The 24,350-nt window shown below is 40.5% G+C and overlaps 1 protein-coding gene across 1 annotated transcript; it reads right to left on the reverse strand.

The window, feature by feature from the left end:
- Positions 1-222: 222 nt before the first annotated feature.
- kcnb2 (potassium voltage-gated channel, Shab-related subfamily, member 2) lies at positions 223-23,754 on the reverse strand. Its single transcript, XM_027011052.2, has 3 exons — positions 23,671-23,754; positions 21,772-22,468; positions 223-2,224 (listed from the first exon to the last, which is right to left on the reverse strand). Exons 2-3 carry the CDS (start codon positions 22,345-22,347, stop codon positions 332-334), a joined length of 2,469 nt encoding a protein of 822 aa, XP_026866853.2. The 5' UTR covers positions 22,348-22,468; positions 23,671-23,754; the 3' UTR covers positions 223-331.
- Between the last annotated feature and the right edge of the window lie 596 nt (positions 23,755-24,350).

Below are 24,350 nucleotides of genomic sequence, written 5' to 3' on the forward strand. Positions count from 1 at the left end.
TTCAAACAATCCTATCTCTCTCTCTCGCACACACACTAATATATATATATATATATATATATACACACACACACACACACACAATCGTCCACCTTGTCTTTAATAATGCGGGAGCATATCCTATGTCTAGGGTGTAGCCTAAGTGTCCTCCTTTGCATAAAAGCATTTCCATCAGTGTTAAGTATCAAATGCTGTCACAGACAAACATTTCCTGTCATGCAAGCTAAAGAACACCCTGTACATTATACCAGAGCATTAACGTGCCTTTTCCAGTCCCTGTATCTCTAGGTCAGTCTGGGTGTATCTATGCATGTGCCTGCCTTTGTAAGCATTACATGGTGGTGTCACATGGCGGTGAAAGGTTCCCATCCCCTGAGGATTTGAGAAAATCCGGTGAGAGGAGATGATTGACAACCATCTGTCCACTTTGACTGCCTTCAGTAGCTTCTTCCTCCATGTCACTGGAACCAGTTGTGCCAGGGGACCTATTTAGCACAGGTTTGGGTGAAGCAGGAGAGAGCGTTGGCTTATCAACATGATTCTTTCTCTTCTGGCTGTTACAGGAGGAAGGACCAGGACTTGGAGAGCCTAAAGCTGCCTCCCCTTTGAAACCTCTCCCTGGGGACTTGAGGGGGTGCAGGAGACGTGGGGTCAGTGTCACTGTGTCGTCGGTCATGATTAGTTGCAGCCTGGGACAGTCTTCTTCTCCAGATTCTGTAAAAGCGTCCTTGAGCCCCGTCTCAGCTGGAATGTTTCCCCTTGGAGAGCTCATGTTTTCGCCACTCATGTCGAAGCTTTTGTTCTCCTCCCCATGGGACAGGGTGCTGCTCTCTGGCTTGCACTGAATGAATTCATAGAGACCTTCCATGATGTTGGCAGGCTGCTTTGCCTTGTCACATCCCCGTATGTCCAGGGAGGTGATCTGGCTGAGGTCTAGAGGAGGTGGGGCACGAGGGTGTCTTGAGTGGGTCCCCGTCACATTAGGAAGCAGAGCAGTTTTCTCCACTTCAATGATGTCTGTGGAGCAGCTCATGAAGCTGTCGACACTCGACAGACTCTTCATATCAGTGATAAGACGGTCCCTCTGCACTGGCTCAGACTGAACCACCTTCATCTCTAGCCTTTCCTCCCGGGCCATCCTTCTGACCTCTTTTGGTGCCAAGGCACCAGATATTCCAGAGGCAGGAGTTGTCATCTGGTTGTACGTCTGTTCCAGGGATTTTACATTCAGCCGCTGAGGACTCGAGGCTGGCTTGATTACTCGCTCTGGAGATCCCAGCTGGACCACTTCCTGATATTTTGAATCACAGGATTTGGTAGCAGAGTCTGTACTCTTTTGATAGGCCCATCTACTTGGGAAAAGGTTGTTATCAGAGCTTTTCTCTTGGCTCTTATCTATCACAATGTCCATGTGCTCCATGTTGCGAGAAAAAGAATCCTTCAGGTTCATTGATACTATACTACCATTCCTCCTGGCCCTCTCAAGTGCTTCTCTGCGTTTGATGGCTTTCTCCTGCCTCTTTTGCTCTTTATAGAACTCAGAGAAGTTATTGACAATGATAGGGATGGGCAAGGCAATCACCAGAACACCGGCAATACAGCAAAGTCCGCCGACTATTTTACCAAGAAGGGTTTGGGGGTAGATGTCACCATAACCCACTGTCGTCATTGTAATTGTGGCCCACCAAAATGATGCTGGAATGCTGGTGAATTTTGTTTCAATTTCATCTTTCTCAGCGAAAAACACCAAACTGGAGAAGATCATGATTCCCATGGCTAAGAAGAGTATGAGCAGGCCCAGTTCATTGTAGCTCCTCCTGAGAGTAAAGCCCAAGGACTGAAGACCTGTGGAGTGTCTGGCCAATTTTAGAATCCTGAGTATTCTCATGATCCGGAATATCTGGACAACCCTTCGTACATTTTGGAACTGGAGCACACTCTTATTGGACTCTGTTAGGAATATAGTGACATAGAAGGGGAGTATGGCCAATAGGTCAATGACATTTAAGGGACCTTTGAAGAACTTCCACTTATTGGGAGAAGACAGAAACCGCAGAAGATACTCCATTGTGAACCAGGCTATACAAACAGCTTCTACATGCGCAAGGTTGGGATTGTCATTTGACTGTCCAAACTCATCGATGACTTGTAAGTCAGGTAAGGTGTTCAGCGATAGGGCAATGGTGGACAGAATGATGAACAGGATGGATATTATGGCCAGAATCTAAAAAAGAAAAAGAAGGACAGAAGTTCAATAATGTTAATAGTATAAAATTAGATTTCTCACACCTGCATTGTTAAACACATAACACAAGGTACAAATGAGATTAAATGCTTAAAAGCTACCATGTGTGTAGGGTAGGTGCATCTAAGTTTTAGACACATTTTATAACAGCATAAGGAATTACAGGCTGTGATTATACATATATATGAATATGCAAACTCACATATACATAAAAAGGTAACCATATAAGCAGGATGATTTGGATACATGTCCTTCATAATTGTGGAAGCAAAATATTTCATATATATTTCAGATGTGTTGGAATATGCAAATGTAAAAAATAAAATAAAATAAATTGACTTTGTACAATTCAAAGCCATCTGAGAGATGATGCCACCAGCATTCCCTTATCTCTATTAGAATTACACTGTGCGTGTCCTTATTGATTATGTACACATCTCATCGGAGAGATATATCTATAGCAATAGGCACTGCCACGCACTTATTGATTAGTCACTTTGTCTATGTCTATGGAATGGATGCCCCTTAAGGTTTTCCAAGTTTGGGTAATCAGAGAAGATATTCCAGATGAAACTGATTTACCATTCTATTTTACCATTACATTTTACACCATTACATCACTGTGTTATTCAATCATTTGCAAAATTATGGTGGAAGGCACTATGCTTTTACTTCCAATATATGCTTCACCTTAAAATGCAAAAGCCACTACTGAACATTCAAAGCTACCAGGGGCCAGACAGCGTTATGCAAAGCATGTCATGCTAGCACAACCCATTAGCTTCCTATTAAGCATGTAAGCCCTATGGCATAAAGTACTGCTTTACTAACCATGGTCTTAGAGCATACACAACACTGAGGTGAGGAATCACTTTAATTTTTGGCCATTAATTAGAGTTGAATCTTAAATTTGGGAATATTTCAAGTTCCATAAAAAGTAAATGTGCTCTGTAAACTCCATCTGTGTGAGGAGTATGAGGTGGATGATTAATCACACTAAAACGGTTTAAATCTAATGGACCCTGGAAAATTATATTTTAAAGGCATTATTAAGCCACATACAATGCAGAAGGGATTTTGAAATCAGCCCAGTGGTCAGTATAGTCACATATTGTAGATCACTGGAGGCCAGTAACTGGAACCGCTATGCTCCTTCCAGTTTTCAGAGATTTTTCCATAAATTTATCGACCACTACATTTATCACTGCTCCTACTACTTTGCATAGGCCTTAATGGTGATAGTGTTATCACCTATCCATCTTACTCTGCATCCCATTCTGAAGAGGAAAAAAACCCCACACTCAGTAATATTATGAGGTATATTTCATCTGTTTAATGGCATGCTACAAAGTTCATGATACTATTAAACCTAATACTAAATCTCTGTGTGCCAGGCACCCAGGTAGCCCCTCATCTGTAGTCATTTTCCATTTTTCTCCGCACAGACGGGGTGAGCTGATGTAGATACATGCATATACTGCATTTTAAAATATGTAGTTTGTCATAGACTATAAAACTGTGTTCTGATTTCTTAATTCTCATGCACACACTACAAACACAGAGAAACAACAGCTGACGAACACAGTCATGATGATCTAGAAACTGGCAGGGACACAGTCGACTTCCTCCCGTCTGAGGGGGGGAAAAAAAATCCTCTCCAAGCATTCAAATGTTATACACAAACCAACACTACCAGTATCTTCAAATATGAAAATTTAGTAAAGCTAAAAATTGATTAAAAAGTAAGATGCTCTTGGCTATGTATGAGTGTGCATTAAAGAAATAATGTTCTAATTACCCTACCTAGGTCATATATTTATGGATTATTATTCAGTCAGTGGAAAAACGGACACCTCGTCATTGTTAGGACACGTGCATGGCTCAGAGGCACTTGTGAATGGAAGAGCACTCATAGCGCGTAAGCCTACATCTCCAATCAGGTTTCAGTTTAATTCTGTAAGGCCTGTAAGATCTCATTAAATGACTTTGTTTCTGATTATTCATACACAAGGTCTTCACTTAGAACCTTATGCTGATTCTTCTTGTGGGGTGGAAAAAATGAGTAACCACTTCTAACCTGTCTGTACACTCACTATAAATAGCAACTAAATCCTATTATAACAATTATCCTGAAACATCCGCCCAGGAAGAACACAATGTGAGCGCAGCTCACATTGTGTTCTTCATAGCTCCCATAGCTCTGAAGCAGAAGGCAAAACAAAAGTCTTCAAAGTTGACTATTATTACACGTTAGTATTATATGAAGACAAGGTCTCTTTATTCAACCTCATTGGTTTTGGAGCAGGCTAATTTCAAGACCCAGCCCAGGGGTCACAAAGCATCAAATCCTGTGCAGCATGAAATCCTTACCAGTTATGGCACCCAGTCAGCTATTTAAGGAAAGCCTCTAAGAAACCCACATATCTCTTGGATAGTCATTGGGAACGGATGTGCAAAGACATGCAAAACAAGGGTCCCTTGACCACACCCTCAAACGATTGTCTGTCATTCACGAATTCTTCATTATTGTCGCCACTGTATTTGTTTATTATAAATATTTATTTATTAGAAATTCAATCACAATTTGGTGAGATATCCTCCAGTTCACCATAATGATCAGTTTCTGACCACAGGCTGGATGTTAGCTGGATATTTTGGGTGTTCTCAAATCAACAAAGCTGCTGTGTCTGATACACTCATACCAGCACATCACCCACTGATATATCCCTTCTCATGTCAATATCACTTGTATGTTGAGAATGGAGTGTTGCTCAAATAAGAGCACTTCAGCAGTGGTGTTGTGGTCAGAAACTGATCAGTGTTCACCAGGGTTGTCTGTCCATGACAGCAGATAGGCTACAGTCTGTAAGTATATAAATATGTAATGTAAAGACAGTCATGCAACTGAGTAGTTCGTGTATATGTTTGTATAATTTACACTAAAAAGCTTTGCTAGTTCCAGGGGTGGGTAGTAGTAGTAGTAGTAGTAATACTTGTAACAGTCCCACAAACATCATTAAAGGATCAACTCCTGCTTACACTCTAGTTGTAATATGGTGGAAGTGATGAATCTGGATCCATTTTTCAATATACCCAAGTTCTATGCATTTTCTAATGGGAGTTCTATCTTTGGCACAATTTTAACATAGACGAATCTATGATCTCCTATCACCAAGTGTGTTTTTCAATCAGTATTGAAAATTCAAAAGTAACATGATCAGTTTATTTACCTTAGTATAGTAAAACTTTGGATTACATTACAGGTAGACGTTTAAATGGGTAATCAATAATCTGTAATACATTTTTAAAGTAACCCTCCCAACATTGGCTAGTTCACAAGTTATATAGTTGCATTACATTTGTTGTTGTTGTTTGGTACTTAACATTTACAGAAGTTACCAAGTTAAAAAGTAATTCAGAATTGGACAATAAAAAGAAATTAAATTGGATCGGGTGAACTGAAATCCAAATTGCATCAAGTATGTTAAAAAGACTTGTGTGACACTGTGATGTAGACCAAGGATAAGAGTTGGTCATCAAATAGATTATGTGATGTAGACAAAAGATAAGCTCTGGTCTTTGAATAGGCTGTGACAGCTATCACATGATGCAGGAACTGTCCCCACAATGTAGGACTATGTAGTCTAATTGAGCAACAATAACAAATTAAGGTCAACTGGTGTTTGCAGAAATGGGGTTAAAATATCTGCCTGTAACCTCCATGGTGACAGACGCTCAGGTCAAAGGGACGGCTTAAGTAGCCTTACTTTTTGGAGAATTATAAAGAACAATTTCTAAAAATTTGCACTAATCCTTATAGTCATAAACAAACAAAATTATATATTAAGAATTCTACATAGCCTAAATTAATGAACTTTTTTGGGGGGGACAGCTTTTGTTCTTTAATCATCTTAAGGTGGATGACATGAAAAGTGGACAAATTCCCACGTTGCTGTGACTGTTGCTGCCAGTTACATGCAAGTAATAAAAAAAAAAAGAAAAGAAAAGAAAAAAAGAAAAAAGAAAGTTACCTTTTTACTCGTATGCATTTGTCATCGACATTTAGTTACAGTTTAATTTTCTTGTGGCTAACTTTATATTCTGTTGGTGACAGCAGGCAGACTGCCCTGTCCTCTGGTCACTTTCTATTTGTAGACCAAAAGTATCCCTACAAGAGAAAAACAATGCCTAACAAACTTTACTTAGGAGTTGTTTATACAAGGTTGTTGACAGCATTTTTATAGGTAACATCTTAGCAACTTCTTAGTAAGTAATTTTTGGTAGACTACTTTCCTTTATATTTTAGTCGTTCTGTCAGTGAAGTAACAATACATTTTCTTGAGTATGGTTTTAGGCTATTCTGCTCACCTCTAGGCAAGGCAGGACAAATCAAAAGTGCTAAAAGTGCTATATTTGTATAGCACTTTTCATACAAAGTGTATAGTGTATACAAAAGTGTATAGCACTTTTCATACAGTGATAATTCAAAGGGCTTCACATCAGATATAGAAGAATAATAAACCTTAGTACATCAAGATCTATCACATTGGGAAGGTCTTTGCCAAAAAATAAAATGTTACAATTTATTAAAACAAAGTTAAAATGGATTAAATTATTTAAAGAAATAAAGATTAAAGACATAAAACCTGAATTAAAATTAATATGATTCATAAAAATACAAAGAATATAAAGTGCATCACATTTAATTAAACATATAAAAAAATAAATTTAAAATTAAAAGAAATAAAAATACATTATAATGCTTAAAAGGCTCAAGTGTTTATCCTGAGCCCAAAGCTTGTCCAAATAAGGAGGCTTTTAGTTTTGGTTTAAAAACATCTAGTGTCAGGGCTCTTCTAATATCTTCGTTCTATTTAAAAACAGCATAATAGCTGAACACTGCCTCTCTGTGCTTAGTTTTTACCTTGGGCAGGACTGACTAGTTCCTAAAGATCTGAGAATTCTGCCCAGCTCATAATGCTGCAGCATATCAGATAGACGCCCTGATCCTACACCATGAATCAATTTATAGACCAGTAATAATACTTTAAAGCCATCTCTGTAGTATATTGGTAGCCAGTGAAAGGTCTTAACAATGGGGGTGATATGTTATTTTCTTTTGCTCCTAGTGAGAACTCTAGAAACTCTTTGTCTTTTTGGGAGTCCCGTTAGGAGACCATTACAGTAAAGCCTTCTAGAGATAAAAGCATGGATGAGTTTCTCAAGATCTGGCTTTGTCAGGAAATCTCTGATCTTGTTGATGTTATTGTTGATGTTCTGATCATTTCATTACTTTATTTAGCAGTCCTTGTGAAAGCCTATTTCTGAGAGGGAGGCTAGAGGTAGAAAGTGAAAAGGATATCGAACTCTCCCTATGGATTTGTACGAGCATCATTACAAGAGCAGTAGTCATGACATGGTGAGGTTTTTGGCACTAGGCCAATGTCATGTGCATTTAAGGAAGCACAGAGGACATACAAAAAGACACAACTCAGTGATTTGCTTTACCTACAGTGAGCGGAACGTGTCCCATTGTGATGATGTTATTAGGGACAGGATAAGAATGTAGCCTCATCTCCCTTGATCGCTCCCATGAAAAGCAGTGGTATTCAATCCTGAGCTTGCCTCTCCTTCTATAATTAATAAAAATCATGTATATAGTGCAGTTACCACTTGGGAACAAAAAGTGCAACAGAATAGTTACACCATCACCAGCAGCTTTATTAGAAACAGCTACCTTGTAACCTTCCTCACTATGTACTTTATTAGGCGCACCTATCTTTAGGTATATTTTATAAGCATACAAATACCCATCAGCTGGCATGCATAATTCATCAGTCACCCTCAATCCCCATTCATCATTGATCAGTTTTTGGCCACATATTGTTTGGTTGGCAGAGCATTCTTAACACTAATTTATCATCAACAGTGTGGTTGTTGGCACAAGGTTGGTACAACTTCATCAGACACACCACTGTTGACACCCCTTCTCCATATAAATACATATGCATCAATGTCACCGGTGCTTCAGTTATGCTATGAGCAACATAATGATGTAATGATGTGTTGGTACCACTTGGGGAGTGCTGAGGATGGGCCCACAATCTAACTACCATAACTGTTCAGTTGATAATACCCACTGTTACAACCCTTCTGAAGACATCTGAAAGTTGTGTTCTTGGTTTTGGTTCACTCTGCTGAGCTCTCAATTGTTTTGTATGATATTTTCCTCCCAGTACACCGCCATTCTGCTGTGGAGTGAGCAAGGACATTCTCTGATCATATTGTTAACAAACTTTTGTTCAAGTTCCATTTTGTGAATTATCAAAGCTTCAAAAATGTTGGTCAACGTCATGTGTCCAACATGCATTTTGGATATGTGCTATGGTACTGTATTTAATGCTTACAAGCCCATTATGTTAAAGCCTCTTGTTTCTACTGAAATATTTTATAGTTGTTCCAGTTCCCAAGAAATCCTATTCTAAGGGCTTAAATTATTTTTGACCATCCTTGGTAATGAAATCATTTGAGAAGACTTTAAGTCACATTTTCTTAAAGTTAATCAGGATCAGTTAGATCCTCTTTAGTTTGCATAGCACCCTGGTAGTGGTGTAGATGATGCTGAACTATTTTTGTTAGATTCATGCATAGAGACCTTGAGGGACCTAAAACAAGAGAATTTTATTTGAAGATTTTTCATCCACATTTAATACACTACAGCCCTCTTTATGGGCTAAAAACCTAAACATAATTTTAGATTATATTAATATGTAATTATCTAGATAATTGACTTTTTGACCATGAGATCACAAAAACTGCATAAATGAAAGCTTTTCAAATCTCTCATACATCTACTGTGTTGTTGCCTTTGTTATTCATCTTGTATAAAGAAGACTGCAGGAATGTCCATGAAAACTACCATACTATAAAACTTGCTGATGCTACCATTTCCTTGTCACTGCTATCTGGTGTTTGTCAAGATCATGGTCCCTTCTTGCAGGAATTTATGGAGTGGTGTGATCTTTCATGTTTAGTAATGAGTCTCTCAAAAACTCAGATGATTTTAGTTGCAACCTCTTACAATAGATGCATACATCAATGTAAAGGCTGTAAAGAGAGTGAGCACATTTAAATGAGTGATCCCTCCAATGTCCTGCACTCAGTATTTGAGATGTTGCCTCATGCTCATCATTATTGTTGCCCTTGGGGTTGGATGGTCTAACGAAGGGTAACTTTTGTGCCTGAATCCATTAGATTGATTAATGTCCATTTAATATTGTACTATGGGTATGTGAGGGTTTTTTTTAGTATTTACGTTATTTTAGAATTTACATTAGAAGTTATGTATTACTTTTCCAGCTTGGCTTATGCCATTTGTTTACTTTCAGCATGTGTCAGTCCTGTCTCTACCCATCCTACCTAGTCCACTTGTCTCTACCCTGGTTAACATGCTCACAGTTTGTGACATCCCCATCAATCTCTTAGTGAAGCTTTGTGTTGAACAGAATTATACTGTTGTGTTCCCTTCTACCATTTGTTTGGCTTTCTGTTCAGTCTCTCCTGTTTGGTTTTGTTTTTGTCCTTTGAGATTTCAAGATTAATGAGGACATTGACTTGAAGGATCTCCTTTATAAGTTGGACCCTGAGGCCATGTACCAGCCACAGTTATTGAGTGTTCAGCTACCTCCAGCTTGTGGAGCGGGATGTGACGGAATGCTACACCTACCCTATGGTGACGGTGAGGCAAACCTTCTCAAACCCCAAGAGGATGAGACGGAGAGGAAGGAACCAGACATCAGGTGGTGGGTTTGGGCTGGCCACCACAAGTGCAAACAGAAATCCAGTGCTTCTCCAAGACCTGGAGGTATTTGTACATGCTATGGATCCGACATCCAAGATTGCCTAGTCCAGTGCTGGTTTTATTTTAGCTGGAAACCTGACCATAGCCAGTTGTTGTCAACCAGGACCTCATAGCATCGGGGCTGAGAGCTGCATACTGGCTCCATTGATGACTCTGGGGAATGACTCTAGGAAAATTCTTCAACAATCTAATTAGCAAGTTTGATCCCAAAGGATTCAGTTACTCCTTTCATTTTACCCCTTGAGTTTTGCCTATTCCCCCTCTCTGAACAATCTTAGACTTGCCTGTAACAGGTAGCGAGGATTTTGTTATTTTAGGTCTGCCTTCCAAGTCCCTTCTCCTCTGTTCCAGCAGAATCCCAGGTCCACGTGAAGTGGGTGTCATCTGTTGACTGTTCATTGTGACTTGCCCTCTTGTTTGTAACCACACCCCCCTTGTTGTACAACACCTGCACCTTGTTGTGCACATCAACTGTGTATGTATTTAAACTCTTGTGTTTGTAGGCCAAGTTTGAGGTGCTCCAGGTTGAGTCTTCCAGACAGCAACGAGCAGGCGTGTGCCAAGAAGAAGCACACTACTCATGTACTAGTTGGTATTCCCCTAGCCACCACTAGTCTAGAGGGCTCCCTGTTTCGGTCACCCAAAGCTGGTGCCTGGATCCCTGGATGTTGCAGAGAGGACCTTGACTATAGCTCGCAGCCACACTGGAAAAGGAGGTCACAGCCCACACCCAGCAAGAAGGGGAACCAACCCTGGAATTTTTTGGGTGAGGGCCTAGTGCTCCCAGGTTGGGCCTTTGGAGAGCAGACTGGCTCCAATGGGACCACTATGTGGGTGGTCTAAGTGGGCCCGGCTGGGTGGCTTGTTGTCTCAACCATCTCTCTTCCCTCTCTTGCAGGTGTGGGTAGCATACATGTGGCTGGTCAACCCAAAGCCCAGGAGGAGGACTGCCTCAAGGGCGGCACCTCCATGAGGGCCTGTCCCTGGGCAGCTTGCAGCATGTGGGCAGAAGGCCGTACCACAGTGTTTGTTTCTGTTAGCACCCACTGTCTCTACAGGCATGCCACATTGCATTTATTGTTTGTCTGTGTTTTGTCTTGTTTAATAAATGTCTGAATACGTCAAGAGACGTCTGTGCATCCTGTTCTGCCCTGCAGCAATTGGGTCATTAAACATAGCTTCCAGGAATACTAATTTAATAGTTCTGCATTTTTCTTTGTTCATTCTTAGCTGCAAGTTACATATAAAGTATTATTGTAGTTATTAACTACATTAAAGTAAATAAATTGCATGTTCTATGCTCTCTTCAATCTTCGGCATTTTTAAACACAAGAACATCGATAGAGTGAATTTGGGAGGACGTGGGTGTACAAAGAACAACAAAAAGGGAAGGAAAAGAGGCTTGCCTGTTTCCTGACCTCTAAGAGATACATTTCCCACATACCATCTCCTGCAGTGTCAGCCAGTGTTCCACCTCAGCGCATGTGTGCAAATAAGAACACAATGACACCTTGTGTTTGGTGAGAAGCAGTCGGGAGACAAGGAAGAGTGGTGGGGGGTGGGGGGAGACCAGGCAAGATTTCAGCAGTCCAAGCCTGAGTTGTGTATGACCTCTGAAGGGATTTATGCCCTTGAAACATCTGGCTCCTGTGCCAGAATGAATTTGTTTTCTTCAATAGGCTCCAATGCCTGCTGTGTTAATTTATGAACTTAATTAAGGTCCTGCAAAGTGAAAAGTGAAAATTATTTATTTAGGTGCGCAGGTGTGGTTTTGTGGAAAGCAAAGTGGCAGAGCATGATAAAGATGTGCCTAGTAGTTAAACCACGATCAGAGATGATGTAGGCGTGAGTGTGGGTCCAGCACCATGGACAGCTCCATGTACCATCTACAGCAGAGACTCAAATCCAAATCTGGTTCCATATTTTATAGTTCCTTGTAGTTGATTACAAGATTAATACAACTGGTTGTCCACTTTCTCATCTCTGAGGACTGTGACTTGAATACCTCTGATACAGACAGATTCCATTACTACTGCCACCAACACCCTCCCCACCACAGTGTCTTTAGTTACTTAGGCCTAAATTTCGTGTTTCTCTTTTTGCCAAGATTAAATGGTTCTTATTTCATCTATTCTCTAAAAAAACATTAGTCTTTTTTCTGCATTATGAAATGCAATGTAAGTAAAATATTTGTGTGTTTTGTGCATATTGTGTACATATTTGTGTGTTTTGATGATTTTATGTTTCTTATTTACCAAGCATGTGACACTGCTCTAAAATCATATTACGGTACCATGTTTCAATATAACAACCAATGTTAAAGTACTCTCTAGAAAACAGTGGGAGCACTAATGCAGTGTAGTCAGTGTTATTACCTCCAGATAAAAGGACACATTAAGAGTAATGATATGTACAGAGAAGCCTGAAATCCAGCAGGTTTCTGGAAGACCGGACACTAACTCAGGGAGAATGAAGGTTAAATTATTTCTGGAAAACACTTTCATCATTTCTGCCTGCAGAGGAAGGGGAAATTGTGCCTGGAAACCCAAGAACATCTTGGTCAATATTGGGGGTATTTATGGAAGGTTGACACAGGATCTGTTTGATTCAGGTTTTTTTGTAAGGAGAGTTTATTTGAACAGACCTGGCAACCGGTCAAGGGACTTCTGCTGAGTAAGTGACATTCTGTCTGTTACACTTTGCTAATTATAGAAAAGAGTTAACCATAGGTGAACACAAACATAGCATTAACCAAGCATATTTCCAATCTGTACCCTGACGAGGTTGCACTGCTATCTTCTGATCTGTTCACAAGGGTGTTTTGCATGTGCGGGGGAGGCAGGAAGCAGAGTGTGTGTGTGTGTGTGTGGGGGGGGGGGGTTGATTACAGTGATTAGTCAATAAATGTGGTCCTGATGACTCCCTGTGATTTACAGACAAGTCCTCACCCTGCTACTTCCACACGAAACCCCCCCCACCCCACCCCGAGGCACTAGCCTGGGGTAGGCAGTCTGTTCTCCTGTAAACACAGTGTGCAGGGTGCTATTCAGCCTGTCCAATGGCCTTTGTCTATTTTTAAGCACAATCACTGGGATCTGGCCTTGCATTGAAAAGGCCGGGCTGCTGTGGCGTGCATCTCCCCAGGAGCAGAAATCACTTTTGGTATTGCATTGAGGCTGTGTTTAGGGGATAAAGACACCAGGGCTTCGTCCTGTATGCCACCAGCATGGCTCCCAACTGTGGCAGGGGCATCGAGCCTGAGTGGGCAGGGGTAGGTGGAGGTAATAGTATGCACTTTTGGTGTCATGTCATGCTAATAACACACAGCTTTGCTCCAGCATGAGCATCATTAGAGAGCTGGGCGTTCCGGGCCTGATCTGGTCCCAGCCAGATTGTACGAAGGCTGAGCTGTGCTACTGCAGGCCAAGGCCAAAAGCACAACAGAACAGAATGCACAGCTAACAAAAAGGCATTTTTTCTGGGGATTCAACACACAAAACCCTAAAAAACAGTGGAAGCACCAGGCAGAGAAGGGCATGCTCAGGCTTTACGCAACAGGCAGCTTTCTTTGAAGACAATCAATCACATCCAGCCAGCTCTTGTTTTTTTAGATAAAGGCTTACCATCATATATTGAAACTGTCATGCGAGCAAACCATTGCATGGTGCTGTTCCATAGAGGCTGTGTTTGTTCATGACAGTGTATATAACTGCAGTAGACCAATTTGGACACTGCAGGCCTCAGAAAGCAGAAGAAACAGTCATTTCCTTATAAAATATAAATAATGCTATGCATCAAGGTCACGGTTATCAAGCTGATGAAACAAGAACAAGTCTGCACACAGGTTGGAATATATATGCAAACAGTTATAATTCAAATCAATTCATATCTAAACGATGCTGACAAAATATTGATGAGATGTTAAGTCTATGCAGAAAGACTTGGTGTGTCCCTTGCTTTTGTTTGTGCTTCCAGTTCAGGTCCTCTCTGACAGAGCAGCACTGCACAGACTTTGATTGCACCTGTGACTTTGAAGCCTTTTGGCATGACTATTTGTCTTTGGCATTTCCAAATGCCAAAGTTCTCTGTAACACTTTAACTGTAAGTTTTCCATTTTGCCCCAATGAGACGCCCACTGAAAGTTTACTGAGCTCTAAAAAAGGTGTTCCACTGAATGATCTTCCTGGAGATGTTTTATGCAAGCAGCTCAGTCATCTGTAAACTTAAAGACTTAGGCCAGTTCTACAGACCCTGCGCTCTGAACATTTGTTGATTGAACTCAAGTGACTTAGCTCACAAAGTCATAAAATAACCAGTTCATGAGTTCAACCAAGTGGATTCATTTACAGGAAATGCAGGAAAGTACAGAGTATTTGGGAGCTACTAGCCTCAATGTTTTAATGTTTCAGAAGAATATGCTGACTATCTTTGTGTCTGTCCAAAAGATTCCAGGGAACTGCAGTGTACTTTAATGAGAGATATAGAGATATTCTACAATTTTAAATATATACATGTATATGATAGGGGCACTTGGGGCTGTGACCCCTAAGCTGGAAATATTGCAATGACACTTCACCACACCTTCAGGCCTTTGTTAGAAGGCCCAAGTGTGAAGGGGGGGGGGGGGGGGGGGAAAGATTACCCACTAGAAGGTTTAGCCAGAGATTTTATATACAACCTGTTCAGGTTTTTTGTAAGAAACTGCTTCCACTGTCCTAGATCATCAGAAGAATTTTGAAGCAAACATTTGGAACATTGAGCACTTCACTGGTGTTTTGAGATATATATATTAGAGAGAGAGAGAGCGAGAGCGAGCGCTCTCTAAATATATGCTATTCATATGAATATGAGCAGGTCACTTACAAGAGGATGGGGATCCTATCTTTACGGAATGGAAGTCATTCCATCCTATCATAAATCTGAATGTTAATCTGAGCAAGAACTTGAAAGATTTGACCTTCGGTTTAGTGATTGTGAAGGACGGACCTTTTGTATTGAGTGTTAAGACATGACAAATGTCTAGATTTTAATATAATATGCTAAAGGAAAGGCAGGTGGGAACAGTGTATAAGATGAATGGATGTAATGGTTTTCAGACATCAAGAGAGTAATTGTACAGATGGGTTTCATGATATGGTCTTGGTAATTTTCATATATTAAATGCCAGGGTACTATGGGCAGGTCATAAGACACAGAGATTTCACTACAGTGTTGTAAAAATGACAAGAAAAGACTAGGAAGGCATATGCCTGTGGTGTATAAAAGTACTGCAAGAATTATTAAATAACAGTCTTTTACCTATAGTTAACATTTCTAGTATGACTTATCCAGATATTATGTGAAAAATATTTTTTTAACAGCACATTTAAACACTGCAACATGTATAAGTAGAACGGCTCTTGATAGCATCCACACAGGTTCCATGCAATAATCATAACCAAAAAGAATTTTGGTCTGATGAAGCACTGCAGCTCTGCAGTTGTCCTTTTCATGTGGGTGACACAGTGAAACAACTGCTGATCAGTCACTCAAATGCAGCCACGAACCCCAGGAAGAGAAAAAATAAATAAATAAATAAAAATAAATTAAAAAAAAAAAACAACATCTCTACAAGAAGCCTATCAGATTTCCCTTAAAACGGGTACTTACTGCTGCATCTTGGCTCCTGGCATTATGACCATTGCCATTAAGCAGCACTCTGCCTCACATGCCAAAGATGGTGCAACTTTGTTTGTTTATTACTCAGACTAAACATCACCCCTTTTGGTCTACTAGTCGAACAAAGAGCTGAGAGGCATTGTGCAAATGACTCTGGAGTGCAGAGAAAAGGCAAAGGATGTGCAGTCACCTGAATTCTCAGTGCAAAAACAGATGAATGCAAACGCAATTGCTGACTGACTTACAAAAAGCATATCTGTGTTAAAGTCCATCAGTAAGTCTTTATGATGTTGTCCAACTAAACTCTTTCATCCTAAGGAGAAAAGTTGTGTTACTGAGGAGAAAGGCTCCTCAACATTTTGTAATTAGATGTAAAACATCATTGCTGGATGAAGAATTGCACATTTTTTTAGCTGGAAAATGGCTTTTCATCCAGGCAGTGGATGAAAAATGCCTCATCAATTCTGAACACTCAGTACAAGTGTTCACTAGCATTACTTATGTATTTCAGCACAGCACTTGCTAGCACTGTCCTATATTACCTACTCGGCTTTCTCCTTGTTGCTAGTCCACTTGATTATTCAGAGCATGAGCAGGCTGGACTCTTGTTTTTGGTGACCCCGGAAGCATAAGGTGGGTGAGGAAAGACGATGGAATGGTATGCAGGAAGAAGCATGCGAGAGTAGTGGATTGATGTTTCATTCTTGTAAATAAGATCTCACTATACCCTCAAGATCATTTGACCCCTGTGGCTCTGAGTCGTGGCCAGGAAAGGAACCAAAACTGGCTTTTTGGAATGAGTAGGTCATGAGTGAGATCCCTGGAAAAAGAGGTGCAAGCTGCTGAATAGATGGATGGGACAACTGTTTGCTTTAAGGACTAAGACGAGACATATTGATGACAGCCATCCCGCAAAACGGATCATGATGACTATTGTTCCAGGCTATTGTGTTTACCAGCTATATATCCACTGTGGTACAGCTGTCTGTGTCTGTATGGCTCACCAATTCTACAGGGTGCACATCAGCTCAAACACATTCCTCCATTTCCAGCAGAATGACAAGAATGTCAAGCAACTGATGCTCAGTATAAAACTGATCTATTATACATGCCTTAGCCACTTATTAAGAACAGTGGCAGTCTTGAGCACTTCATGTGAAGTAATTCAGGAGCTGTGATGTTTGCTTAAAATGGACAAAGAAATCAAATCCTCAATCCTTTAACCTCATCCTTCTCTGTTCACTAGCTAAGGTGAGAACGCTGAAACCCATGTAACTAATGTGATTAACACCCCACTTTAGGCCTTATATATAATCAACATCCATGATCATCCAATGTTGGTGAAAGACAGCAGATGCACAAGAGAAGGTCAAAAAGGCAAAAAATAAATAATTAAATCTGTCTGTGTGTGTGTGTTTGTCTGTCTTTTGGTTCACATCATGATCCTGATTAAATACACTGCTTACTCCCCTAGCATTAATTCAGCCTTTCCTTGTAATTTGATTTATATATTGAATTTAAGGTGCTTGATCTTCTCCAGCCTCTCTTATAAATACTGGTGCCACAGTGATAAATGGATGTCAAGCAAAATGTGAAAAGAATTTTGGCTTTTCAAGAATGTTTGCTCTAAACACAATTTAAACCTCAGCATAATAATCAAAGCCACAAGTATACATCCGATGCTAAATCAGTGTAGAGCCATCCAACATACCATGCCTCACCACAAAGAATACATGCTAGCCCATATAATTCCCTGAGCATTGTGAACAACTTGGCAATTTGATGACTTTGCTTCAGTACACATTACTGAAAATGATGCTAGTGTTCTGACCGGCTCATTATGCTTCATTTATTAGGATTTTATATGCCTGACTTTTCTAAAGTGTAACATATTAGGCAGATGCATCACAGTACATTATTTACTGTGAATGACACCACAATGTTCTGACCATGTTGTGGCACAATATATTTTTTTAATCGCATACTGTTAAAGACCAGTTTGTTACATCTATTGAAGTTGAGACTGGAAAGATCTTTTAAGTCACCTTGCCTGATCATGTGATGAGGGGGATATAGCACTATCCCCTTTTGAGAGTATATACTTCACTAGATCCCTTATTATACATGGGGCAAGGAGAATGTCAAGAAGGAAGAGACAGGCTAAAATAGACTGAAGCACTTGATCAATATATTAGGTATCAAAGGACAAGGTTAGAACCTCACATCTTTATCAGGTTGTTAATATGTCAGTTCTCCTCAGACATCATATCAGACCCCATAGATGATAAATACTAAGTGTTAAAATGGTTAAAGACATGAAAAAAAGTGCATAAGATTTTTAACACTCAGCAATCTGCACTGGCAAATGAACAACTTCAGCCCCACATGAATCCCTTTGCATATGAAGAGAAATGCACGCTGGTTGCAGATGAGAAACTGAAGCACTCTTCCTTAGGGGTGGGAACCCACCTCTGCTAATAGCTCTGCGGCCCATGTGACCAGATGGCACACTGCAGTGCTAAACCAGGCGAGACAGAGCCCTTCATGGCGCTCTGTTTGATTGAGCGCACTAGGGAACAAAGGGGATTAAGTGGCTATCTTTTCACTGGGTACCGCGTGAACAGAGCTCATCTCAGTCAGGTGCAGTCATGGGATAGACCTTTCCTACCACAGGGAAAGACATGGCAAACAAGAGTTTACAGTCAGTCAAAATAATGGAAATGACTGACCTATGAACTTTCACATATCATAACTACATAGCTTTGCTATTTCAAGAATTCCGTAGATATTCATCACTATGAAGTCATTATCCAAGTTATGAAACACAGCCTGTTTCCTCATGCCACTGTGCAAATATAGGTGCACACAAAAAATTAGACCCTCTAGGGATTCTTAGCAAAGATCTGTACCCAGTAGATTTGAATGAATTCACAATAAAGATCTCTAACCGAACATCCCATTTACAATACATCCAGAATGAAAAGCTGATTAGCCCTGGGGAAGAACATGCTAGATATTGTTCTTAGTTCCACATTAAGTCATCTTTAAGGGTCCATGTAAGGTTATCTCTTGTGAGCTATGAACTGCTTGCCTTTACTCTAGAACACAGGTGTTATTACAACACAGCACTGATTCACTGAGACACCCTAGCACCAACATGGCAGCATGTAGTTCAAAGACTGAATTCCCATATTCTGTCAGACCTGAGACAGTGCAGGAGAAGCCTGCACAGAACAGGGGCTGACTCACATATATGACTGACTGCCAGCAAATCACTGGGGTAACAACTCAACCTTCATCCTCTGTGGTGTGAATTAGGACCTTCATCTCTGCCAATAATGCAAAGGTAAAACTGTCACCCTGGATAAACGCAAACCTGCCAACACTATTCGTTCATGCTCATGACAAATCTGCTTAACCACACGGGTGCAGGAGAGCCGTGTGCAGTTTATGGTGTCACACATGAAGTGTAGCGAGCCAACTAATGGAGGAAATGGTGGGGTTTGGATATTGCCATCTGTTCGTTCTTTTATCTCACGCGCTCTCTTTCTGCTACTCTCATGAGGGTTCATGAGGGGGTTTTTTTGGAACAAAATGTGCAGTTTCATATCCTATGACCCTCACTGTGAAGTTTTCTGGTATATCTGGACACTTAAAATCAACAATCAGAAAGAACCAGACTCTGAATAATAGATGAGTTCTACCGCAATGTCAAAAAATGAAAGACACAGTTATCAGCACTCAGCTCATTAACTTTTACCTTTTGGGTTTTTTTTCAAAGAAATTACACTGATTATATTGTGATATTACTACTTTCAATTTACCAATATAATATCACAATACAAGTTCTTCAAAAGAAAAAAAAAAAAAAAGGTAAATGCTAATGAGCCGAGTGCTGATAACCATCCTTCATGTCTTGACATTGAGAAGAACTCATCTATTATTTAAGTCTTGTTATTTATGATTGTTGATTTTAAGAGTTAAGAGATAAGAGTTGTACTACAGTGTCAAGACATAAAGGATGATTATCAGCACTTAACTCATCATTTACCTTTTTTTTGCTTCAAGAAATTATTTTGTGATATTACGCTGACAAATTTAAAGTAATGCCGCTTGATGATGATGATCATCAATTTGTTAATTTGTTTATCATTAGCAACAGTTGAATACAAAAAAACACTTCAGTTTTCTATGAAAATTTCTTAAATCTCTCTTTTATAAAGGTTACAGAAAGGATCTACAACTGTAAAGTGGGGGCCAAGTCGGGGAACAAAGGATAAATGTACAGTAAAGCTGATTACTAATGGCCCATTTGACTTCTTTCCATGACTGTATTCTGGGAAGATGGGTACCTCTGGGATCAGGCTTTGTGCACAGGCCAGGCCTCCACTCTGCCACAGAAACACATCAGGTCTCTGTTACCATCTCTCAGCACATTCGAGCACTGTATTAGTAAACACCATCTTCTCAGGCCCTCTGGTTTGGCCAACTGCTACAGCCACAACAGTGAGATTCACTGCCCTGTTTCTATGACCACACACAGCGTGGGACTGTGTTGGGCCAGGACCACTCTGGGAACCAAGGGCTTACACAGTGTGCACCTCTTCTCGGTGATTTAAAGGAAACATGTAAAAAGAGCCATTTGTGAACTGATCTTTTGTTAATCTTAAATTATGCGAAGATTGTGTGGGTGTGATATTAAATATTCACAAGGTCATTTGGCATAGCACAATACTAAGGATAGATCTCAGATTGTCTATTACCAAAATAAATGCAGTTTGCTACATGAAGCAATAAGACTGTGAGAATCAGTTGTAATAAAAGATGAGACATGTTTGACTCAAAAATGACACCCTCAAAGCTGGACAAATTAGTATGCATGAGTTTAGTAGTCTTGAATAACCAGAAAAATAAAGGAAAGTCAGACTACAACTTATGGTATCCACTTCAGGAAATGTATTGCCAGTCTAAACCACTTTAAATAAAAAAAATTAAATCTGACTTATACTGTGTCTACACTGTAAGTATAAACACACTAAGTGTATCACAATTTATCATAATCACAACCAGAAAATATGTGAAGAATGCTCATAAATCTCAGCACCATCTCTCCAAAGCAACAGTATATGCATCAAACCTCTTGGCATAACAAAAGAATGAGAGTTCATGAATATTCACGTGGTTCTCTGAGAGCTGTGCCAATTCATAAGAATTTGACTGATATGCCAAGACCTTAAATCTCCCATACAAATGCGCAGACATTCTGAGCTGTGTGCAGTCAAAACACGGTACTTGACTTTGTTGTTGAGAGGCCTTATCTGGCAAAACAAAATTCAGAGAAAAGTGCACTGCATTCATGGTGTGATTTCTGAATGTAGTGTACATTTTTAAATCTGCAGATCTTAATATTAAGGACATATTTCCTCTAATCTATAAAATGAAATGGTAAGTAGGTTTATTAAAAATGAATGAAAAATTAAAAATGAATAAAAAGGAATTAGATTTTTTCACCTCGTGTTTTTGGCTAGAAATGACAGCTAACAAAATTCTGACCTTGCATTCCAGCCCTGTGCTCCTTAAAGTGCTTTTGAATCTCAGTGTGTTGTTTCTTGGTCATTTTCTGATTAGTAGCATTATGTTGTTGCACAGCTGTGCTGAAATATCTCTCCCATTATTCATTTGATTCTAGTTTAATTTTGCAAGGTGTGAATTGGAATCAGAGTTCCACTGTAGGATTCCATAAAGGTAAATTTTCTGTTTACTGTGCCATCTCCATACCAGTTTTGGGCTATATGTGTATTTGGACCATATGTTTGCATTATGTGTGTGATCAGGTCATGAATTTGGGACATCCGGAGGTGGATTTAGGCTGTGTGTCTAGGACATATTTAGGCAAGGCGTTGGATCGCATGTTTGGTTATGGGAATGGGTTCAGCTTTCGGACCCTGAGTTTAGGCTTTGTTGGGTCAATATGTGGGCTGGTTTTTGGGCCAGCTGTTTGACATACCTTGGCAGCCACAGAGGAGCTGGGCTTCTCCAGCAGGTCCCACAGTTTCTTCCTCTTGTCCGGACAGCAGCCTGTGTCCACCTCCTCACCCTCCTTCTCCTTCAGGGTCTCAGCCTCTCTCCGCAACTCCTCATTCATCTGCTCCTTCTTCTGGTGGTAGCGTGCCTGGCAACATGACTCCAGGTAGATCTCGTTGATGCCCCAGTAGTCAAGCTCCTGGCCAAAGGAGAGTGCACACATCTCCTCCATCATGTGTAGTTTGCCTGTCCGGTAAAAGTTCAGGATGGAGGAGAATGCACCAGGGTGTCTGTCGAAGAAGTACTCATTCTCGTTGAGGCTGTAGTCGTCACAAATCTCCGTCAAGGTGTCGTGGGTGTTGCAGTCACGGAGCTTGCCGAGACGTGTGCGGGGAAGACGGTCCAGGGTCCGCCAGAGGACCTCATGGATCAGCCCACCCACGTTGATCCGGACTCGCCTGGATCGAGCCTTGATCCGGATGATGTCGATGGGTTCAGGTGGAAGGGAGCCCTGGGGTTGGGCCACTTTCTGAGCCCCAAAGGTCAGTCTCTCAGCCATGATGGCCACTCAGTTGAGAGTTCCTCTAGTCAAAATGTCAACAAGTAGGACCCCTAATGACAGAAAGGTCCAACAGTAAGACTAAATGCTGTGAGTCCAGTTCAGTCCAGCCCCTCCATACCTGCAACAAGTTGAGAACAAATAGGAATTATAGAAAATCATCTATTCAAATCTCTGTGTAATAAATACACACAAGTTGCTTTGTAAATTCAGAGACGACTTTTTTCTTGACTAGCTCAGCAGATACCTGTGCCACCAGGTAAGTCTTAACAAGGTTAGCAACAGGTTAAAGATTACGCAAGCCTTCTATGTAATTCTAAATGCCTCCCCCCCCCCCCCAAAAAAAAGTGGAACCGAACGAATTTATTAACATTTACACTCTGGAGTAACGTGCTGTTAAAAAAGATTCCAGCACGCAGTTTCTAACATGTTAAGTCCACCTGGCTATAGGCTGCTTTCGCCAAGAAAACTATAATGCGATTGAGTAAAGAATGCCTTGATCACAAATCCTTGCAGGACTATATAAAGGGTTCTATTTCCTGCTCCTTAAAAGACTTCGTAACAGTCTGGCTATTTAAAACTTCCAACCAGAGAGGAAACTATTTAGGCCAACATTTACTAATGGAGCGGTACTGCGTCGGATTGGGAATAACTACACAAGGCTGTCACCCCTTTGTATCGCGTGCAGTTTGCGCAGGGTTAATACCTGCCACATCCAATACATCAGTAGCTTTTCTTTATCCTCCCACAAGCTTAGGCTGGAATGCCCTTTTATTTTATTAAGCTGTTCTAGTGATAGATGCAGTGATAGATATGAGGCAAAAATCTCCCGATGCTAAAGACTAAATCCTCTGGCAGCCTATGACACCCCCGCGAAAAAAAAACACGCAAATAACCAAAGTTGTTCTTAAGCATACCATAACGCAATCTTTAAAACTGAATCATGTAGCAGGCTATACAATCCATCCTAAGCAATGTAATGCCTTGAGTGTAACACAGAAGAGGAAATAACTTTTCGGTCTTGGTAGACAATGTAAAGTTTTTAGCAGAAAAGATCAAACTATTTCTCCAACCAGCACAGCCCTATGCTTCACGTAACAAACCCCTCCACTGCCGCGTCAAGTTTACAACCGGTCTAAAATTCCAAAACAAGAACAACTCACTCCTATATCAAGCAAACTTTGAGCTAAGGAGATAAATCCAAGGAGATTTAGAGCTATTAAACAGATAAAATTCAGGAAGACATCAGTTCCAAAGACAAAAAAAAATTTACTGACTACAACAAAATGTCACGTTACTCAGTTGACCACTTTTTTTCCATACCTGTTCACAGGGATAAAGAAAAATTACCAGCGTAATTCTACATCCATTGGACTAGTAGAAGAAGGTGCCACCCTTTTGAAAAGCATCGTCGTTCTTCATTTCCGAAAAGGCACAATCCCACTGTTAAACACGTGTGCATAATGCAAAGAAACTAAATTCAGTCGATTGGTATAGCCATTGTGATTTTATACAGGCAAACGTGAAAGAAATGCCAAATATAGCGCACCGTGAGCTTATCTGCAGAACCACACAGACAACATCGACCAAGCAGAAATGTTAGCGCCGCTAGCTGCATCACCAAGCGAAGTCGAAGCCTAATTGGATTGGGCTGTACATCACTAAGGAAAGCATTAGCATCAGATCAACTAGAGAGCGCTTGTTTGCGTCCCATACAGGAATCAGTGTGAATGATATTGGTATCTGTCGAAGTTTGCATCTCTAAAGCAGTGGTCACCACCCCATCTCCTGGAGATTCCATCAGGTTTCATCTCAGGCAACAATGATTCAAATCTAATTCAGTTCATCAGCCTTTTGAAGATAACCACTATATGGAGCAGGTGCGGTGAATTAGGGTTCGAACAAAACTCTGCAGGGTAGTAGATCGATATGCATCTGCGGCACACGGACTTTTGCCATGACGCCCCTTTGCCGTAATCCCATTATAATGCATCGTCCATTAC

Source organism: Electrophorus electricus, chromosome 7 (genome assembly GCF_013358815.1).
Source record: "Electrophorus electricus isolate fEleEle1 chromosome 7, fEleEle1.pri, whole genome shotgun sequence".
Classification (NCBI taxonomy): Eukaryota; Metazoa; Chordata; class Actinopteri; order Gymnotiformes; family Gymnotidae; genus Electrophorus; species Electrophorus electricus.